This window comes from Diaporthe amygdali (genome assembly GCF_026229845.1).
Source record: "Diaporthe amygdali strain CAA958 chromosome Unknown NODE_36_length_484128_cov_64_979186, whole genome shotgun sequence".
Taxonomy (NCBI): domain Eukaryota; kingdom Fungi; phylum Ascomycota; class Sordariomycetes; order Diaporthales; family Diaporthaceae; genus Diaporthe; species Diaporthe amygdali.
The window spans coordinates 227130-244929 of record NW_026517056.1 but is presented as its reverse complement, the minus strand read 5'-3'; the positions used below and the strand labels follow the sequence as shown (position 1 = coordinate 244929).

The following is a 17800-nucleotide window of genomic DNA, read 5'->3' as shown; positions in this document are numbered from 1 at the left end:
AATTTGGGCCAAGACCCATCCTGTCAGCTCATTGACCATTCCTTCCTGAGGCCGCTCCTGAGTCCGTACTCGCTCCGTCTGGCAACTTTCTCCATGTGTCTCGTTCTGGAGGATCTCTTGGGGCGGCTACCTCTCAGCTCGGACACCCGTTTAGTGTGCGGCGAGGATTGATCGTATTCAAGATCTTGCTCAAATCCATCGTCTATCCCCTCTTCAGCATCTGAACAAGGCCCCTGAAGCGGCTTGGTTAATTCAAGATCCTCCTCGGTCGGCGGGGCACGATTGGCAGGGCGGAACTGGACTGGCGTCTCCGTTGTTGGACCACATTCTCCCTCGCCTTCAATCTTTTGACGCTTCACGGGGGGGTCGCAGTCCTCCTTGTCGTCAATTGGCCCGCGCTTCTTGCTCTTGGACTTGTGGGTTGGTGGATGAATGACTTCTTCCCAGGTCGGCTCTTGCTGCATGGCTAAGCTGTGAACAGTTCCAGGCTGGCCCGTTGTTTTCGCTTTGGGTCCCTGCTCTTTGAACCGTTGCGCGTTGGGCCCTTGTTCCTGAGGACCATTCTCTACAGGAACTTGCTGCGCAGAAATTGGCTCCGTCGCCTCGGCATTAGAGTGTTTCTGCCTAACTTCGTTTCTTGGACGTGCCCTCTTTCGGCCGGAAGAAGAGCCCTACTTCTTGTCTTCCCGCGCCGGCGAAGGGTCAGCTTGCGAATCCGTTGAGTTCTTGCCACGAGACTTCCTACTTCCCGTCGTATGCGTCCAACCTCGGATCTGCGTGGGCCCGTGCGAGGGCGGTGGTGCCGTGGCTGAGTAGTCCCTGATGCCTTCGTACGGATTGTACATAAGAGTGCGCAGCTCTGATCCATTGTTGTCCCAAGTCTCAGCCTGTCGAGGTGCGGGCTTGATCTCACGGTACTGTTTATTGTTGCTGTTGTTGCGCGTGGATGATATGCTTCCGCTGCGTCTGCCTGGAGAGGTCGAGACTGCTGAATGTGTGTTGTGATATGGAGGAGGGCTTTGTAGAACCTGACTCTGTTGCCCGGCGCCTTGATCGTACTGTGCTGAATGCTGAGATCCCATTGGTGCCCCAGGTGGATACGAATGCTGCATGGAATAGGACGTCGGCTGTTGATGGCCGGATTGCATTACAGGCTGGGCCATGTAACCTGGTCGAGGGCCTTGCTCGGTAGACATTAGAGGTTGATCGGGCCCATATCCGTTCGATTGATAGGGCTGGTCAGCATATGCTTGAGATGGAGGTGGCGGCGGATAATTTGCCATTTGGTCATTAGTGTTCGTCGTGATGTGCTGGGGTGCTTGAGGTCCGGGGGTCGTTGGGTGCATGAGCTGACCCGACCCCGAGCCACGGTGTAGCGGTCGTAACGGCGGCAACGGCTGTGTCTCTAGGCCAGCTGGATTACTAAAGGGGGTCCGTCCCGGTGATCCCTCCGTAGGTACAGCTGGTCTTGGAGCAGCAGCCAGGGGCGGTCCGGCATACTGTTGCGTCATTTGAGGAGGCTCAGGATAGTCCGGTGCCTGCGGCGGGCCCTGCGGCGGCCCCTGTGGTGTAGGAGTGGATGGAGAATTGAGAGCAGTCTGGAAGAAACTGGTCTGCGGTTGCTGAAGCGTGTTGCTGTGCTGTGACAACTGTTGTTGCGGAGCCTGCTGTGACTTCTGATGCTGGGGACCTTTTGGTTGCTGACCATCCTCGAACAGTTGTGGGTCCAAGAGTGCATCATCCGTATTGGGGATTGGCACATGTCGCTCGTCAGCCGCATGTGGCAACGACCTCGCCATTTGTGGCTGTTCGTAAGGTACGTCTGCCTCTCTATATCCGTATGGCTCTGGAGGTGCTGGGGGAGGATTTTGTCCGTATTGACCAGGAGCTGGTTGCGGAGGCTGCATCGCCTGCATCGCGTGCTGTCGTTCGTGTACACTCTCAGGGCCTCGGTAGGTGAAGTGCTCGGGCGGCGCCAAGGGGGACTGTGGCACCTGCTGGTCGTGGTAGTTTTGATGAGGCTGCACAGCGTATGTCCGGTCTCCGCCCGTAAAGTGCTCCGGCATAGCCAATTGCGGCGCAGATCCTTGTTGAGGATCAGGGTATTCTAGGGACCCCATCGCATCGTCCGCTTGCACGAGTTCTTGGGGATCTCGCAGCTGCTTTGGACGGACCGGCTCAGGCATCTGAATTGGAATTTGCGGCGGCTCTTCGATATTGGAGTTGGGTGCCAGCTTGTTTTGCGGTTCACCGGCTTCCTGAATGGCAATATCTGCCAGAAACTTCATGGCCGACACATCTTCGGCAGGCGGTGTTGATGCTGCAGCAGGGGGTAAATTGGAGTTTCCAAAGATGTCTCTGACAGCGTCGTATGGCCGTGACATTGTCGAGGGTCGTGACAGGACTGGTGACGCAGTCTGGGCCTCCTGTATACTTTGGGCTTCTTGGGCCTCTCGGGACTCCAAGGCAGAGGAGGCGTTGACAAGCAATTCGATGTTATAAGCACCCAGTTGCTGGTCTTGCTCGTCTTGAGCCTCGTCTTCTTGCTGCTCAAGTTTAATCCGGTTGTCTTCGCGTTCATGCAATAACCTCTCAGTCTCGGGATCATAGAGGTCATCTTCCGTCAAGTCCTCCTGGTCCATGAACTGACTCAGCATGCTCTTCAGTGTCTTCTTGACGTAGGCTCCTTCGGCCTTAGCCTTCGAAATAGATCGAGAGGTATGGATGATCTTCCCATCGGGTGGTACAAATACAGTAGGTTTCCAGCCAGACTGGTATGGTCTAGGTGGTTCTGCGTCGTTGGCAGAGTTCTCCATGAACAGACCGTATTTGGGATGCAGTTTGTGCTTCGCAATCAAGTCCTGATCGAGGTCACCATCTGCATACTGTGTTGCATCGTAGGTCCAAAGGGTACGGTCAAAGAACATGGCGTTCGAGTTGGGTTGGCCCAGAAACTTCTTGCGCTTAGCTTTGGTGGCGCCACGGCTCTTGTCGTTGGTCGAGTCGCGGAAGCCAATCTCGTGGGGCTCATACTCGAACAGTGCTGGAAGCATGATGCGATTGTTGGGCATATCGCCTGCTCTGGCCCTCTTGTTGATGAGCCGAGCGCCGTGTTCATCGGGCTCTGCTGCACCATTTGGAAGTGGAGGCATAGTCTCGTCCTCACCAGCATCAGACTCTTCGACTTCAGCCGATGGCGACCGTGCAGGTACCTGCTTTCGTTTCCTGCCGCGGGTTGCCGTGGTTGGCTCATTTGGTGGAGATGGGTTGTCATCATTGTCATCAACAGGTGAGGGTGATGGGGGTTGGCTTGCAGGCTCATCTGGGGCCACTGCAGAGAGCAGACCACCAATGTGGCGAGGAAGGTCTGCGCCAACCTTGTTGTCTAGAGAGCTCACAGGCCGCTTAGGGGTGGGTTGGCCCTCGAGGAGCTCCGCACCCTTGCGTTTGATGGGAGTCCGGGTAGCCTTGGACTTGCTTGCCTCCGAGGCCAGCTCTGGATGGAGGTGAGGATAAGGAACTTCTACACCCTTGTAGATCTTTCGGTAGATGCCTTGCTCGGCAGCCTCTTCTGTGGTGATTGATTTGTAGTTCCAGGAGAGGTCCAGTTTCTTTGAAAATCATTAGACACGGCGATAATACTGAGTGAGGGTCTGTCACAATTGACACTTACGTTTAATGGATCCCTGGTCCTCTGCAGGTCTTCCAGTATATCGAGGCGCCTGAGCTGAGCGTCGAGGTAGTCCTCAACCAGGTCATCCCAGCGGTTCTGGGAGGTGTGAGCAAATGCACCAGAAGACAGAGAAAAAGAAGCCAACGAAGGATTGAGATGGCCATGATTGATTGATTGATTGATTACTTACGTGAAATGACTGGCCGGTGTAGTCCTGTTTTGCGTCCCACTCGTGTTGTGCGGTTGCGGTGCTGAGCTTCAATTTTGCGTCAAGCTCCGACAGCCGACCTTGGAGTCGCTGGTCCAGGAAGCGGGTGATCTCGGTGTACTGGTCGACCTCCTGGTGAGCGTCAAATTTGGACTTGAGCAAGTCGATATTCCGATCTGCAAGCTCCTCGAGAGCCGGTCTCATGGCAGCTGCCACGGTAGCATAAGCATTTTTCAGATCGCGCTGACGCTCATGAGCTGCTTGGGCGCGAGATGTTTCGTAGACCTTTTGGCGGCCCCGTCGCCCGGCAGTGGGTTTTCTGCCAGCGCGAGCAGAAGCAGCACCTCGTGATGAGGCGCCTCTTCCTCTGCCGCGACCTCTTTTGGTCGGGCTGGGTTGCTGGGGGGCAGGGTCGCTCATGGTGCCATTCAGGTGGTGAGGTTGTAAGTTAAGTGCAGGGTGAGACGGGAGAGAGAGGAATGGGGATCAGGATAGGGTGGAAGAATGGTGTGTCAGGGATCGCGAGAAACAAGAACCTGAGGAGCAGCCGGTGAGCTCAATGAAATCAGACTGCGAGCTCTTGGACGCTTTGGAAGATGTGATAAATTTGGGTCGGCGACGTGTAGTTCCTGTGAGGGAAGAAAGTGATGTGATGGCCGGCCAGGCTGGTGGATGGATTGGCTGTGTGTGCGTGTGCGTGTGTTGGTCTAATCCGCCAGGTGGAATAATGACAGCAGAATGCGACGACGAGCACAAGGCCGTCCCAGTGAGATCAACAAAGGCGGCTGAGAGGGAACAAGGCTGCAATAGAACGGCAGCACGCATCAACGGGCTGCTCGGGGCGACGGTGGTCAGGATATCTTGACTGATGCTGTCGCCAGGTCGGTGTCAATGCCAAAGGGGATCCAATCCAATCCGCTACTGTCTGGTGGCTGCTGCTGGGCGAGGTACAAGGTACTTGCGGAGATTTTCGAACTCAGCACCTACTTTGCCGCTTTGGGTAACAAAAAAACCTGACTTCGACACCCTGGCGACCCGGAATGAAAATGCAGACTATGCTTGAGGACAATAGCTTTTCTTTCTTATTCAGGTCCTGTCTGGTTCATTGTTAGACATCTAGCAATTGTTCATCTAGCGGCAACGCCTGTCTGCGTCAAGTTTTTTAGACTGACGATGCACAGAGATGGACTCACTCACCCATCCATCCAGTCAGCCTTCCTTAGTCGTACCTAGTCCTCGGTCCTTGGTGCTTGGTCGCAATGCGCCAGAATATCGTGGGGCCGTCGGCCTGGTCCCTTGCATTCGCCGACGTTGGATCTAATATGTACGCACACTTGGCCCTTCACTTACTCCTCCACGGTGCTCTGCTTCCTGGATAGAGTGATGCATCCAGCCTGCAGGGAGGACAGCACTTGAAGCCTGCATCAACACATGTGGCTCGAGAGGAGGAGCTCAACCATACCCCCGTCACGAGATCTCCAGCGTCACTACGATTTCAATGTTGACAACAGCTCTTGTTCGCCTCTCTTCCCCAGTTTTTTACCCCATCACTCTACCGGTGGAATTGCTTTACTCGTGCGCAAGATTTCAATTTCTGCTTTTGCTGTCGCTATTCTATTCGAGCAACTCATGTAGCCTATCGCCCGCCACACTGTCAGGGGAAACACCAACCCCGTCGTCTCATCACTCCACGGCAGATCTCTTAGAGAGCTGTGGGATGGCTTATCCAGGTGTAGCTTCCTCTCCGCAGCAGTAACGCCCCTCTGCAGTAGCCTTATACTGTATGATATCCCGTAGATGAGAAGTACTCCAGGGCTCAATGATGCACTTGTTGATCTGACTGCGCATCCCATACTGTGGCAACTCCTTATTTACGGAGTCAGGGCATCTCGTCTCGCGTCGCATGCCGTAACTGTGGGGCTGTCGCCAGTTATGGGGCTTCGGAACAGCCACAACCACTGCCGGGTCGGAATCTCCTATTTACTTCGACAATATGTCTGACTATGGCTTCCTTTTGGTCCTCATCACAGGATTGGCCTTCTTCCGTCCTATCTATCTGCACGGGTCTCTCTTCCAAGCTCGATTACGACGCTGAAAAAAACGACCGCTGTAAGGATCGGTCAGGTACCCCTATGGTTTCATTGTACCGGGTACTTTGCCCTGCTTATGTCACCTTTTAGTCGGCTATAATTGGCTGACCTCCCTCGCGTGTCTATTTCTGGGGTCAAGGGTTGATGAGCACTCGAAAAGCGGGCTCGGCCGCGAGGGCTCATGAAGCTCATCAATGCAAGAGATTCAATCCCGGAACCCGTGGGTATCGACCAATATCGAGAAGCAGTTTTGATTCACTCGCATGTCGTTGAAACCACGCTCTTCAATCACTGATTGACGGTAACACAGCATGTCGAAGAAACGCAAGACCTTGCCGCAGAAGCACAAACCAGCCTCTCACAAGGCCCAGGACAAGGGCAAGAGACCAGCCCATAAGACTGAAAAACCGCAAGCCAAATCTGGCGGCAGCAACCCTAACACCGACGCTCGAGATCTCGAGCCCACCATCCCTTTTTCGCCCGAAGATGCCATACTTCTCGTCGGTGAAGGCGACCTTAGCTTCTCCAGGGCCCTTGTAGAGCACCATTATTGCGAGAACGTCACAGCGACAGTGCTGGAGAAGGATCTGGAGGAGCTCACTGCCAAGTACCCTCACGTGAACGAGAATGTGGAGCTCATCGAGGCCGAGGGAAGCAAGGTGGCTTATGGAGTAGACGCCAAAAAGATGGCGCCGTGGGCCAAGAAGTCAGGCAAGGACTCGGTCGGCATCATGGACAGGATAAGTAATGCCTGCCTCTGCCCTCACCTTCAGTGGTAGACAAACATGGCTAACCACAAGTCTACGCAGTCTTTAACTTCCCGCACGTGGGAGGCAAGAGCACAGATGTCAACCGCCAGGTACGGTACAACCAGGAACTGCTCGTTGAGTTTTTCAAGCGGGCTTTGCTCTCGCTAGCGCCGGGAGGAACTATCATCATCACTCTGTTTGAAGGTGAACCATACACACTCTGGAACATCCGTGATCTAGCACGGCACTCGGGGCTACAAGTTGAGCGCAGCTTCCGTTTCCAGGCCTCCGCATACCCAGGATACCACCACGCGAGGACACTTGGTGTCGTCAAGAACAAACAGGGCGACATTGGTGGTGGCTGGAAGGGTGAAGACCGCGCTGCCCGAAGCTACATTTTCGTGAGGAAAGACGAGGTGCCGAAGGCCGTGTCCAAGAAGCGAAAGCGCTCGAGTGATGACGAGGACAGCGACAATTCTGATTGAGTCTGGGGCAAGGTTCCCCATCATGCAACAAACTCAGATCAGTGCGTATCGAATTTGGCCAGCCCACGTCCTCGAATCACTACCATGGGCCATGCTCCTCATCACAGGAAGCAGTCATCTAGCATCACCGAGGTGAAGAGCACGTGATCGAGTCCACGAGAGCGGGTTTAAGCTGAAAGAACGCAGACCAGGCAACGGAATCGAGCGGTCCAGTAATGGCAATTCCAGGGCGTGGTATATGAGATCATATGAACAGTTGAGAGCGTCAAAACAGTCTCTCGCATGCGAGTATCTCGGATGGCCATATCATTGACACCTTGTTGTGACAACCACCCAGCGTCCTGAAGAGATGGGTTGACAATGTACGGCTCAAGTTTACCACAGCAACTGGCCTTTAAGCACCCAGCCAAAGGACTTGTCAAAGCTGGATCATTGATTCATCTACGATGTCGGATCAGTCAATTGCAGTGGAGATATTCGAGATGGAAAAATATTCATAATAAGGGCACTTCTGGAGCACTATCCAAGACGAGTAGCAGAAACCCCATCACCACGAGAAAAATGGAAAAAGGCCCATTATCCAATTATTCAGACTTCTGTCCATTACGTACGATTGACAACTACACTTGAGAAGCTGCGACAAAGAGTCGTGCTCGCCACTCGGAAGCGAATCGCAACCTATGCCTTCAAATCCGCACCGACACGAAGACACCCCAGAGGCAATGATCATTCATACCCAGCTTGTGGCAACGGCTCGACTATGTCTCTCCATATCTAGCCTACAATATTATCCAAGTGGCTTGATGCAAGTGGTGAGAAGCCATAGCAAGCACGACAACGGGGCTGTGGAACATGAGCCGCTTCATCTCTCCTAGGCCAACATTGCGCTCTTTTTATACTAGGGCCGGCTAACTTCAACACAGCTCAGCTCGGCCACGAGGGGGCAGCCACACAGCCCCGGAACCCGGTCAAACGACGGCCTGTCAAACGCGAGACGGGCAAGACCACCGTTCCGTCCACGCCAACAGTCAGCCCGTGTCGTACTGTGTCTGGCCGGGCGGCCGGCCGCTCTCAGCAGCATGTACCCGTAATTACACAGCGCCGTTCAACGCAACGCGTACAACACACCCCAGCCAGCCTCCAATATACCTCCCCTTCCGAAACATACACGGGCGCGCATACAACAAACTCAAATAGTCACACTGTGCTGGTTACTTGCGAAGTACAAAGGCAGGAGGCCGGGGTGGGTGGTAGAGGAGCTCAAGGACGAGCCCTCGATGCCCTCAGGATTCCCACCCCTGTGATGCGACGCAAGCAACCGGATGTCCTCAACCTCCCGCTACCTGTCTTGCGGTGCCGGTACTAGAAGTTACGCATCTTCGCGGGCGCGCGCCAAGGTGTATATCTGCAATGAAGACCCTTCATCTATATTGTCTCTTTTCTCCCTCACCCAGGCGCGGTTCAATTCCTGTGTCTGACAAAGGCGAGGAGCGGCATAGTTTGTTGAGGCTGCATTGCATAGCTCTAACCCCGTGCGGATCTGATGAGGGGTCCCCCAATGTGCTACTGCTGCTGCTCTTCCTCGCCGGCCCTGCGTCTCCTCCTGCCGCCCCAAAGGGGCGATGATCACCGCGCCCTCTCAATCCCGATCTCCCTGCCCCCATCCTGCGATGCACCAATTACCGAGACCCATGGGCGGCAGCTGCCTCGCATCATGCTGTCGGCTTGTCCCGTTGCTGTCCAAACACATCCATGAGTTGCGTGTCTCCTGTTTGCTTGTCACCTCATCGAGGCCCGGGGTCGACATGAATCGACCATAACTGCGCTGCTGCACCGCGAGATACATACATGCATGCGTGCATACACACACACACACACACACACACACACAAACGCACACACACATGCATGCGCGTAGACAACGAAGACGGCCACCCGATCGATTCAGCGTTTAAGATCCCGCCAAACGCACCATGCAACAGCAGGCTAAAGCTGCCCCTGTGAGCATGCTACTTCATGCGTCCCCTCGTCGTCGGGGAAGGTGTGTATGTCCCTGCGGCAGAACAAACGCACGCCAACCTAACTTCCTGCCCCACTGGTCGCTGCCCACGTTCAGAGGAACCAGGTCGCGGGCCAACCTCGAGGTGGATGTGTGCATATGACAGCTGCACGGAACGGTCCAAAGAGCGGGCGGGCGGGCGGGCAGGCAGATGTCCTGCCCGCGGGATGCGTCAAACAACCTCGCAATCTGGGCTGCAGGGTCTGCTGCGCGGGAACGGGCCTGTAGTCGACGGCGCAGCCTTCCCCGTGCCCAGGGACGGGGTCTGGGGTAGGATCTCATGAACGGACGGGCGGGCACGCGGGCGGGCTGGGCGGTTGTCGGTCCCTTAATCTGCTCTGGTGAGCATGAGAAAGGGTTGCCTGCGTGAGCGAGGCGTGTTCAACCCAGGTCTAGGAGGCCATGCGCCCGCACGGCGAGGCAATGGTGGTCCATCCCGGTGATCTGGACCGTGTGAGACAACCCCAGCCTCGCCCATCATGGTGGAGCTAGGGATATACATGCTTCGAAACACCTCCAACAAAGAGCCGCGGCGGGCGCATAAGACAGGCGCATATCAGGGTGGCGGGCAAGGGATGCCCATGGACTGACTAGCTGATGTGGGCCTGGCAGCGCTCATGATCACCAGGCTTTGTTGAGGAGTAATAGGTGGCTAGCAGGCGTGTCCTGGTCACTTCTCACATGCGCGCGTTACCGTGCTGCGCCGGGGGTGAACAGTCCTACTTCCCCAAATAGGGGTACCGGTTTCCTTAACCCTCCCTGATGCGACGCCCACGATCCTGTCCATACGCATGCATGGCTGCCGCTCCGCTGCTGGCAGATAAGGTTCAGGTCTACCCACAGAGGACGGTCCGCACAGGGGGAGGGGGCGGGGGTCCGTTTACAGGCTATGGTTGTTGGCAATCTTTTCCCGCCACGTGGAAGGCAATCTGCATGATGCTCGCGCGAGCGACAGGGACAGACGGAGTAAGACCCAATAGCGCTGAGAGCTTTATTGTGAGGCCCAAATACGCGAGCTGGAGTGAAGTACTTGACGACACACGGCCTTGGATTGTTAATGATATGAGACGATACCCAGCAGGCCACAAAAGAAAAGTGACAAGGCCGATCCAGCGTTCGCTTACGGGTTACTAGATGCCTCGAACCATGATCTTCCACCCACCAGCTCCTCTCATGCATGATGGGCGCCAGACAAAGAATAAGGCAGCATTCATCAGGACATCCTTGAAAGTCAATCCAAAGGGAAAAGAAGGAAGGCAGAGCACAGATCCAAGACGTGTTTCTCATGTCAAGACGACCCTTTCATTTATAATGTCGTTCCGAGCACAAAAAACTTCACACACTCGAATATACCAAACACCGGAACAGTTCCAAGGTCCTTGTTACCGGACGTCATGCGACGTCGTTTGACAACGGCTTAATCTGGTGATGGACTAATTGCCTGCCTCCATCTGCCCTGAAAATAGCCCAGAGGTCAATTCGTAGACGAAGAAATGTAGACGAGATGTTCGCTTAGCTGGGGTAAATTAATGCTCTTCCTGGTGGGAATAGAAATCACAAAAGATTGACACACGTGAAATACCCATCATTCTGTTCGAGCGCCCGTGCCCCCTTACCTTCGCCCTGACCAACCCAAGTTTCCAAAAGTTTTATCCTGTTGTGCTTCGTTCTCGCTCTTGAGCCCTTGCGTTCTCCCTCCCCTCTATATTCTCATCCGTCGTTAAGTAGAAAATAGAAAACAAAAACACCTCGTGTTCCTTCCTGATTGTGGGGGCCAATTAGCGCACCAGTCACCGCCTCCCTTAAACCCATTCTGACCAGAGGCGCACACACAGTTACCCTTGCCATACAGTCTCCAGACTAGGAAATTGTTTGGCCAGGAACCTAGATTCGTCGCATCATTTCGTCTCTTCCATCCAAACTGCGTTGCGCAGAAACGGCAAGGGGCCGGATTATGCTCGTTCGAGTATTAGGTATACCAATGATCGCGAAAAGGACTTTTCGCATATGATTGAGAGCCAAACAAGTGAAGGAGAAAGAAGAAGCTGTCCTGTCGTAATCCAGCCGCTAGCTATACCATCTATTCCTGTAGAGGCGGGAAAAAACTTTTTGCAGAAAGCCGACGCGAATTTGTGATGATGTTCATGGGTGTCGTCGAATTTGTGATCGAGATCAAACGAGGGCTGCGAAGCCAAGTGGTGGTGTAAAAGAAAATCACGTCAGCCGGCCCAAATAGTCGAATTGCCCCTTGGTCAAATCGATTCCTCTCTCTTCAACGTTGGTTTCACGTGTTCCACCGTTTGTTGTGGTTCTTGGTACCAGCATAATCAAAGCCGCTACCTCCTTCATCGTGCAGCTGCCCTCGGCCAAGTGATTCAATCTTCAAGCTAGGCCCGGACAGGTTCCTGGGGTCGTGTTGCTGTGTAAGATAATTGGGGAAGCCCTGTGTTGGATGCGAATGGACAGATCCCTGTGGGACGCTAGCTGTCCGATATATGCTGGTGGGACCGGTGTCGTAGGAGCCTCGCTGCATATTATCAAAGGATGCTGCCTCGACGTACTGTGGGGTCTGTGCAAGAGGAACGGGCTGCTGGTGCACATAGGAACCTGATTGATGTGCCTGCTGCTGCTGGTTATCAAAGGAAGAGTACATCGATGGTGTGGTCGGCGGGTTCGTCGCCTGCCAGCTCGGGTACAAGCCGGATGTGGTTGCACTGCTATATTCTGATGGCGAGGCATACAGAGACGGCCGCCGGCTGGAGGCGTGCGGATCCGGGAAGTTCTCCTGTAGCGGCATTCCAGTCGCTTGAGGGATCGCGGATTGGTTTCCCATAGAGTTGCTCTCCACGAAACTTGGCTGGCCGGAGCTGAGGTCGGGCTGCATCATCGACGGCTGATGGTGGTACTGGTGGCCTCGTACCGGAAGGTCTCCTAAGAATGGCCCACCCTGTAGGTTACCAGCTGGACTTGGCTCACTACTTGGAGCCACCAGCAGACCATGGTCTGCGGTCTTGGGGGTCGAAGCAGCCGGCTGTGAGGGGTTTTGGTCGGCATCGTCATCGTCCTTTGGAACATCGTCTTCTTCATCGTCGGATTGGTAGTTATCGGGGACCTTATCATCAGCCATGACCATGGCTTCATACTCGGCGTCTGTATGTATCCAGATTAGAATCTACAGAAAAATGGCAAAATAAGTGATGAGCGTACCGATCTCCCCATTTTTGTAGCGTTCTTCGTAGCGAGCCACCTTGAAGATTTCTCTGAGATAGGGCTTCTTTTTGGCATTGTTAGGGTTCTCTACGTCCCCAAAGAAGCTTCCAAGGGCCTCAAAGGTCGCCTCCTCCAACTTGCTGACGTTCAGGCCATGCTTCTGGATATCTTTGTGCTGCAAATGGTTTGGCTCCGTGATCATGTGTAGAATGTGGTTCAGGAGATAAACACGCTCTGTCTCATATCAGATCTCAGGTCCACTAACGGTTGGAACTTGAGATGACCTACCAGGTTTGTAAAGATGATCAGGCTCCTTGTGCCGGACTTTTTCGTCCCTCGAAGTACCCCAAGGTTTCGGCCACCAGTCTGGAGCTTTGGCATCTGCCCCAGTGTAAGGGTGGTTGGACTGCTTCTTCGGCGCGATCAATTTGACCCAGGCCTTGGCGATCAATTTACAAGCAGTCTGTTGTATGTTCTTGAATCGTTGATCGCAGAACTTCCACACTTCCTCTTTATTACCAACCCGTATGCCCTTCTTGGAGAGTACTACTTGCACTGCTGGAAGGTCGTCGTCCAATGTGACATCTCTCCTGCCAGACATGCCGCCCCTCTGCCTCTTTCGAGTCCTGTAACAGGTTTCGTCATCGTAGGCAAGCAGTCCCTGGGTGCGCCGCCGGTCATATTGTCGACGGCCACCGTATGCGGAGCTCATATGAGGCCGAGCTGGATCTCCGTGCGTAGGATAGCCTTCTTCGTACGTGGGACTCGGGGCTAGAGCAATTCAAGGTCAGCAAAACCGCACAAAAATGTCAAACAGCGGCTTCGTACTTGGCATCACCCTTCCGGTCGTGTACCATTTTTGATATCCTTCAAGATCGATGTATTTCGACAGCACTTCCGAAGTCGCAGCTTCTTTAGGTCCGGTGAACCTCACTAGTTGTCCGTCGTCTCTGATCCCTGCCATGATGAAATGTTTGAGTGGGATGTTGCAATACTCGTCAAACATGGTACAAATGTCCTAGTGACGGGGTCAATCTTCGTCTGTATATGGTTCCGGTAGACGCCGTTTCTTACCATGGGAACTCTATGCTCGTATATGGGATCATTGGGAATCCTGGCTGGCATCCTGTCGGCCGGATGCCATAGGCGCGACGATGGGTGGCCCGGCTGAACCATTTTTGCAAAGCTAAGGCGTGTGCTGCAATCGAATGCTGAAATTCACACGTGCGTTTGGTGAATATGACAAGACAGGGCACGTTTGGCTCCTCGTTGTCGGCCTTTTATGCGATGCTCAGCAGCTAAAGCGTCTCAAAGGCGAGAGCACCGCGGAAGATCCATATACTGATAGTTGGTCAGCACCAGCGTACCATATCTGTGGGGCTGAAAGAGAGGCGCGAGGACATGGGTTGGTGTGCAAGCCAGACCTTGACCGTTCTCCTTTTAGACTCCTCAAGAGTGGTCTACGAGGGTCCCAAAATTGCCAATGAGACGGACAACAGCCAATACCAAGAAGAACACAGAATAGGGAAAAGAGTTCAGACTGGATTTTCAATACAAATGAAAGAAACGAATGGTCCATGTGAAATTGTGACTGATCACGACAGGTACACCTGGAAAGGAAGCAGGCTCGAGTGGCGTGTATAGCTGATATATGTGCGAGGGTAGGTCTAGGGCAGCGCAGATCAAGGAAAGCAAGCCGTACCTGAAGAAAAACCAACTGCCGACAGTCCTTGGTTGCCCCCTCGACAGACGGCAAATTTCCAGACAGCAACCAGGTCGAGTTCAGATTACTGACCACTGGCACGGGTCTTGCGCGTCTGTTGGAGCGGGAGCTTGCTGAAGCCGAGTGGGACGGAAGCGGATATGCACCAAAATGACTGCCACGCTCACAACGGCACGATCGATGGTATCGATCCCTTGGACAGTGTCTTGCTGAGTATAATTAAAATGATAGAGAGAGGCCCATCAACAACAAAGGCAGAATGCTGGCTTGTGTCAGATAGGACCCTGCTGCTGCAGCCGATTTCAGGATTGCTAGTCCTTGTACAGGCGCTTGGACAGACAGGCCAGCTCGCTGTGATCACTTTCTAAGGAGCGGGCGTCACAGTCTTCTTTGTCTGCTGTGCGGCTGTGAAACATCGGAAAGCTGCTCTCCACTTGCCCACGAAGGCCTCCCAGTGTAAGAGTGGCAACGATTGTCTTGAGACCTGGCGTCAAGCGTGCGATCCAGGGGTCCAATACCTCAGCGTTTCGTCGACGCTGGCGGGGGGAGAAAAGGAGCTGTCCTTCTCAAAACGAAGTCGTTGACGCGCGCAACAGACGGCGATGAGCACGAGCTGTGCAGATGAGCGAGGAGACTCTGGAGCAGCCTCGGAGATTTCGGGCGAAGTATCGTATCGCCAGGATTGAGTGGGACAGAACTCGACTGCACAAAACCGCACAGCCCGTTTTTAATAAGTTATGAGGAAAAGAGGTGACCGGATGGTTTCTCCTGTCGTGTTTGGTAGCCCAATCAGTGTTCACCAGGGCCTGATGGTCGCGGCAGATGGCAGATAGGTGGAGTCTCTCGGCCAAGGTACCAACAGACAATGTCGAGTAGTATAACTGAAGGTGAGAATGCAATGAACCCGAGTCCGCAAGCGGGAAGTGGAAGTCGCAAGATGGAGGTTCCTAGATCACCTGTCCTAAAGGCTGATGCTGCTCACTAACCGTGACCGCCGTGATCGAAGATCCAATAGCACAGACGCGGAATAGCGAGAAGAGGTAGAGCTGGACTGACGCCTACGGCGGCAAACGAGATGGGGATACGTTCCGTTGGCTGTGTTACCGAGAAGAGCGATCGAGCCTTCGAAGCTACTGGTTCGTTTCGGCGCACCGAGAGGAAGAAGGCGGAAGGTAGGCCAAGAAGCTGAGCTTGACTGCGAGGAAGGGAGTAATGTATGCCAAAAAGAATGCGAGTGCCACCATATGTACGTGTGATGGAGTGAGTCCCTTGTGGTTCGCAAGGATACTCAGATAAAACAGAAAAAGACATCCGCGGGCTACACAGACCCTTGTCCCATGCAGGAGACAGTGGGGATTCCACAGAACCCAGTGCGTATTATGGGCCAGGAGACAAGTGCTGAATCTCAAATTGTTGACCAGGGCAAAGGGCACGCTTCTATGTAATGGTAAAACCGGGGAGAGCACCAGATGGATCTCGGTAAGGTCGGTCTACTGAACTGCGACCGGAGTGGTGATCGGGGAAGAGCCGTGGGAGCGACGGTGATGGGCTGCTTTTCTCTGCCAGGGAGGATGCCGCAAAGATGAAAGTCTGCCAAACGGAAAGCCCTGGTTATAACGTCAATCAAAAACGGGTGTGTGATGACACCTTGTGCCGTACTGTACATGCTGGGGGAAAATAGAGGAGGTGGTCCAACAAGAGCCTGTGTTTGGGTGGGGAACACGGCGACTGGTCGAGGGTGTGGAAAGGGCTTTGCCTGATGCATGGCGGGCTGCAGCATGTAGCTCGATGGGTATACAGCGCGCCATATTGGCTGCGAGTCGCACAGTGACGAGAGGGGACCTAGGGGAGAAAAAGCAAGACAATTGCTGATATCTGCGGACCGGATAAGAAATCCCGGCTTGTGGATGGCAAGAGACCTGAAAGTCCATGTTCAGTTCATCTGCGCGCTCGAATCCTTCAGCGTCGCCGCTCGACCGCCAGTCAGTTTGTCGAGAGACCAGGGACACGGTTCTGTCGAGGCTGACAAGGCGTTTCAATATTCCTTGTCATGATTAACTCCCGGATTGCATATGGTACACCTCGAAAGCCTTGGGTGATAGGAGAGCCGGCACAGTCGCCTCTGCGGTAATACAAGTAGACTTTGTCGGGGTACCAAACCAAGTGTGTGTGGTACATGAGTACTTGGGCCAGTGTGTGGAGGATGGACAGGGTGGGAAGCAGCCAGGCTTGGCTGGTTGAGGATCTTGCAGCAGCCACCGCAGATGACGAAAAGGGATTTTAGATGGCCATGACCGCTGTGGTAAAGTAAAAGGCAAAGGTGCGAGGTTTGATGGGCATCATCATCGGCACCAGCGGCGGCATCGCACATTAGGTCGGCGGCGTAGCAGCTTGCCCACACGCCCACGCGGTTGAGACCATGCTATTAAGAGAGGTATCTCCTGGTGGGGAGACATGGAATGCTTTTCCCACCGTTGTGGTCGTACTGTGGTGGGCATCGAGTGGACCTCTCAAGTGCAAAGTATCACCAATACCCCCCATCCCAGCCAAGAAAGCCTGGAAGCGCTCGAGTGTGAGCTTTCACACCCTGCCGAAGCCCCTCTTGGCGGCCACCATGTGAAATTCGCGGGCAAGCAAGAAGAACAGTTGAAGCTCGAGGCAGACTCATTGCGGGACGGCCGTGAACAATGGCAGAGGGCTGGAGATCTGGAGATGGTCGAGGCAGAGGCGGCTCGGGGAGAGACGCGCTTTCCAGCTGCAGCAAGCACTGGCGGAGTTGCGGCAATAGGCTGTACCGGCACCGTACAGAAGGAGCTGCACAGTACCTACTGTAGGTAGGGTGCTAGGACGGTAGGTGGTGGTGTGAGCCCTGCGAGGCCCTGCGAGGCATGCGAGGCTTTCCACACGAGTTGGTGTGAAGGTGTGGTCAATGGTGCACTGGGTCCGACAAGGGCCTGGTGTGAGACTCTGGGGACACGCTATGCCGAATTGGCAACGAGGCCTGTGCCAGTACCCAGAGCCCAGAATCCAGAATCCACAGCTGTGCCGGTGGGTCTTGTTGGACTGGGGCTGGGGCAAGAACCGTCCTGTACTGTGCTGTAGGAGTAGGGCTCCGTCGAATACGATTGATCCTATCGCGAAAGCACTGTAGTAATCTAGCTCTCCATGACTGGCAGGTATGTGGTACTGTGTAGAATCGTGGAGACGAGCGGTTTAGAAGACGTGCCTTGACAGACGACGACCAGAGTTCTCTGTAAATTGAGAGAGGAGGGTTGAGAGACAGCGACAGCGACAGTGGCAGCGACACAGAGAGAGTCAGCCAAGGTTGACCAGGCAGGCAATGCGTCTGTACGTACACACTCACTTCTTGCGCAGGACAAGGTGGAGTGGGTTGCTGTACTTTACTGTACAGTAAAATAGACCAGATCTCGGGAAGCACATGCTGTAGAAGCCGGATTTGTGGATTTATTCTTCTGTGCATTGGCCAGATTGGCGTGTCCAGCCCACGGCACAAAATCCGAACAGCTAGCAGCACACAGGGTAATTAAACCGGCCCCTCAGTTCCCACCAACTCGGGAAGCTCCACCGTCAGTTCCATCCCTG

The 17800-nt window shown here is 54.3% G+C and overlaps 3 protein-coding genes across 3 annotated transcripts; 1 reads left to right on the top strand and 2 right to left on the bottom strand.

Moving 5' to 3' along the window:
- Positions 1-23: 23 nt before the first annotated feature.
- On the bottom strand, positions 24-4301 carry J7T55_015060 (uncharacterized protein; the record flags this gene model as incomplete). Its single annotated transcript, XM_053133317.1, has 4 exons — positions 24-624; positions 676-3611; positions 3674-3769; positions 3864-4301. 4 exons carry the CDS (start codon positions 4299-4301, stop codon positions 24-26), a joined length of 4071 nt encoding a protein of 1356 aa, XP_052988789.1.
- Positions 4302-6282: 1981 nt separating this feature from the next.
- On the top strand, positions 6283-7205 carry J7T55_015059 (uncharacterized protein; the record flags this gene model as incomplete). The annotated part of the gene is made up of 2 exons (XM_053133316.1): positions 6283-6715; positions 6781-7205. The coding sequence occupies 2 exons, from the start codon at positions 6283-6285 to the stop codon at positions 7203-7205; spliced, it is 858 nt and encodes a 285-aa protein (XP_052988788.1).
- Positions 7206-11548: 4343 nt separating this feature from the next.
- J7T55_015058 (uncharacterized protein) lies at positions 11549-13650 on the bottom strand (the record flags this gene model as incomplete). The annotated part of the gene is made up of 5 exons (XM_053133315.1): positions 11549-12414; positions 12472-12708; positions 12763-13245; positions 13303-13492; positions 13549-13650. The coding sequence occupies 5 exons, from the start codon at positions 13648-13650 to the stop codon at positions 11549-11551; spliced, it is 1878 nt and encodes a 625-aa protein (XP_052988787.1).
- Positions 13651-17800: the final 4150 nt, after the last annotated feature.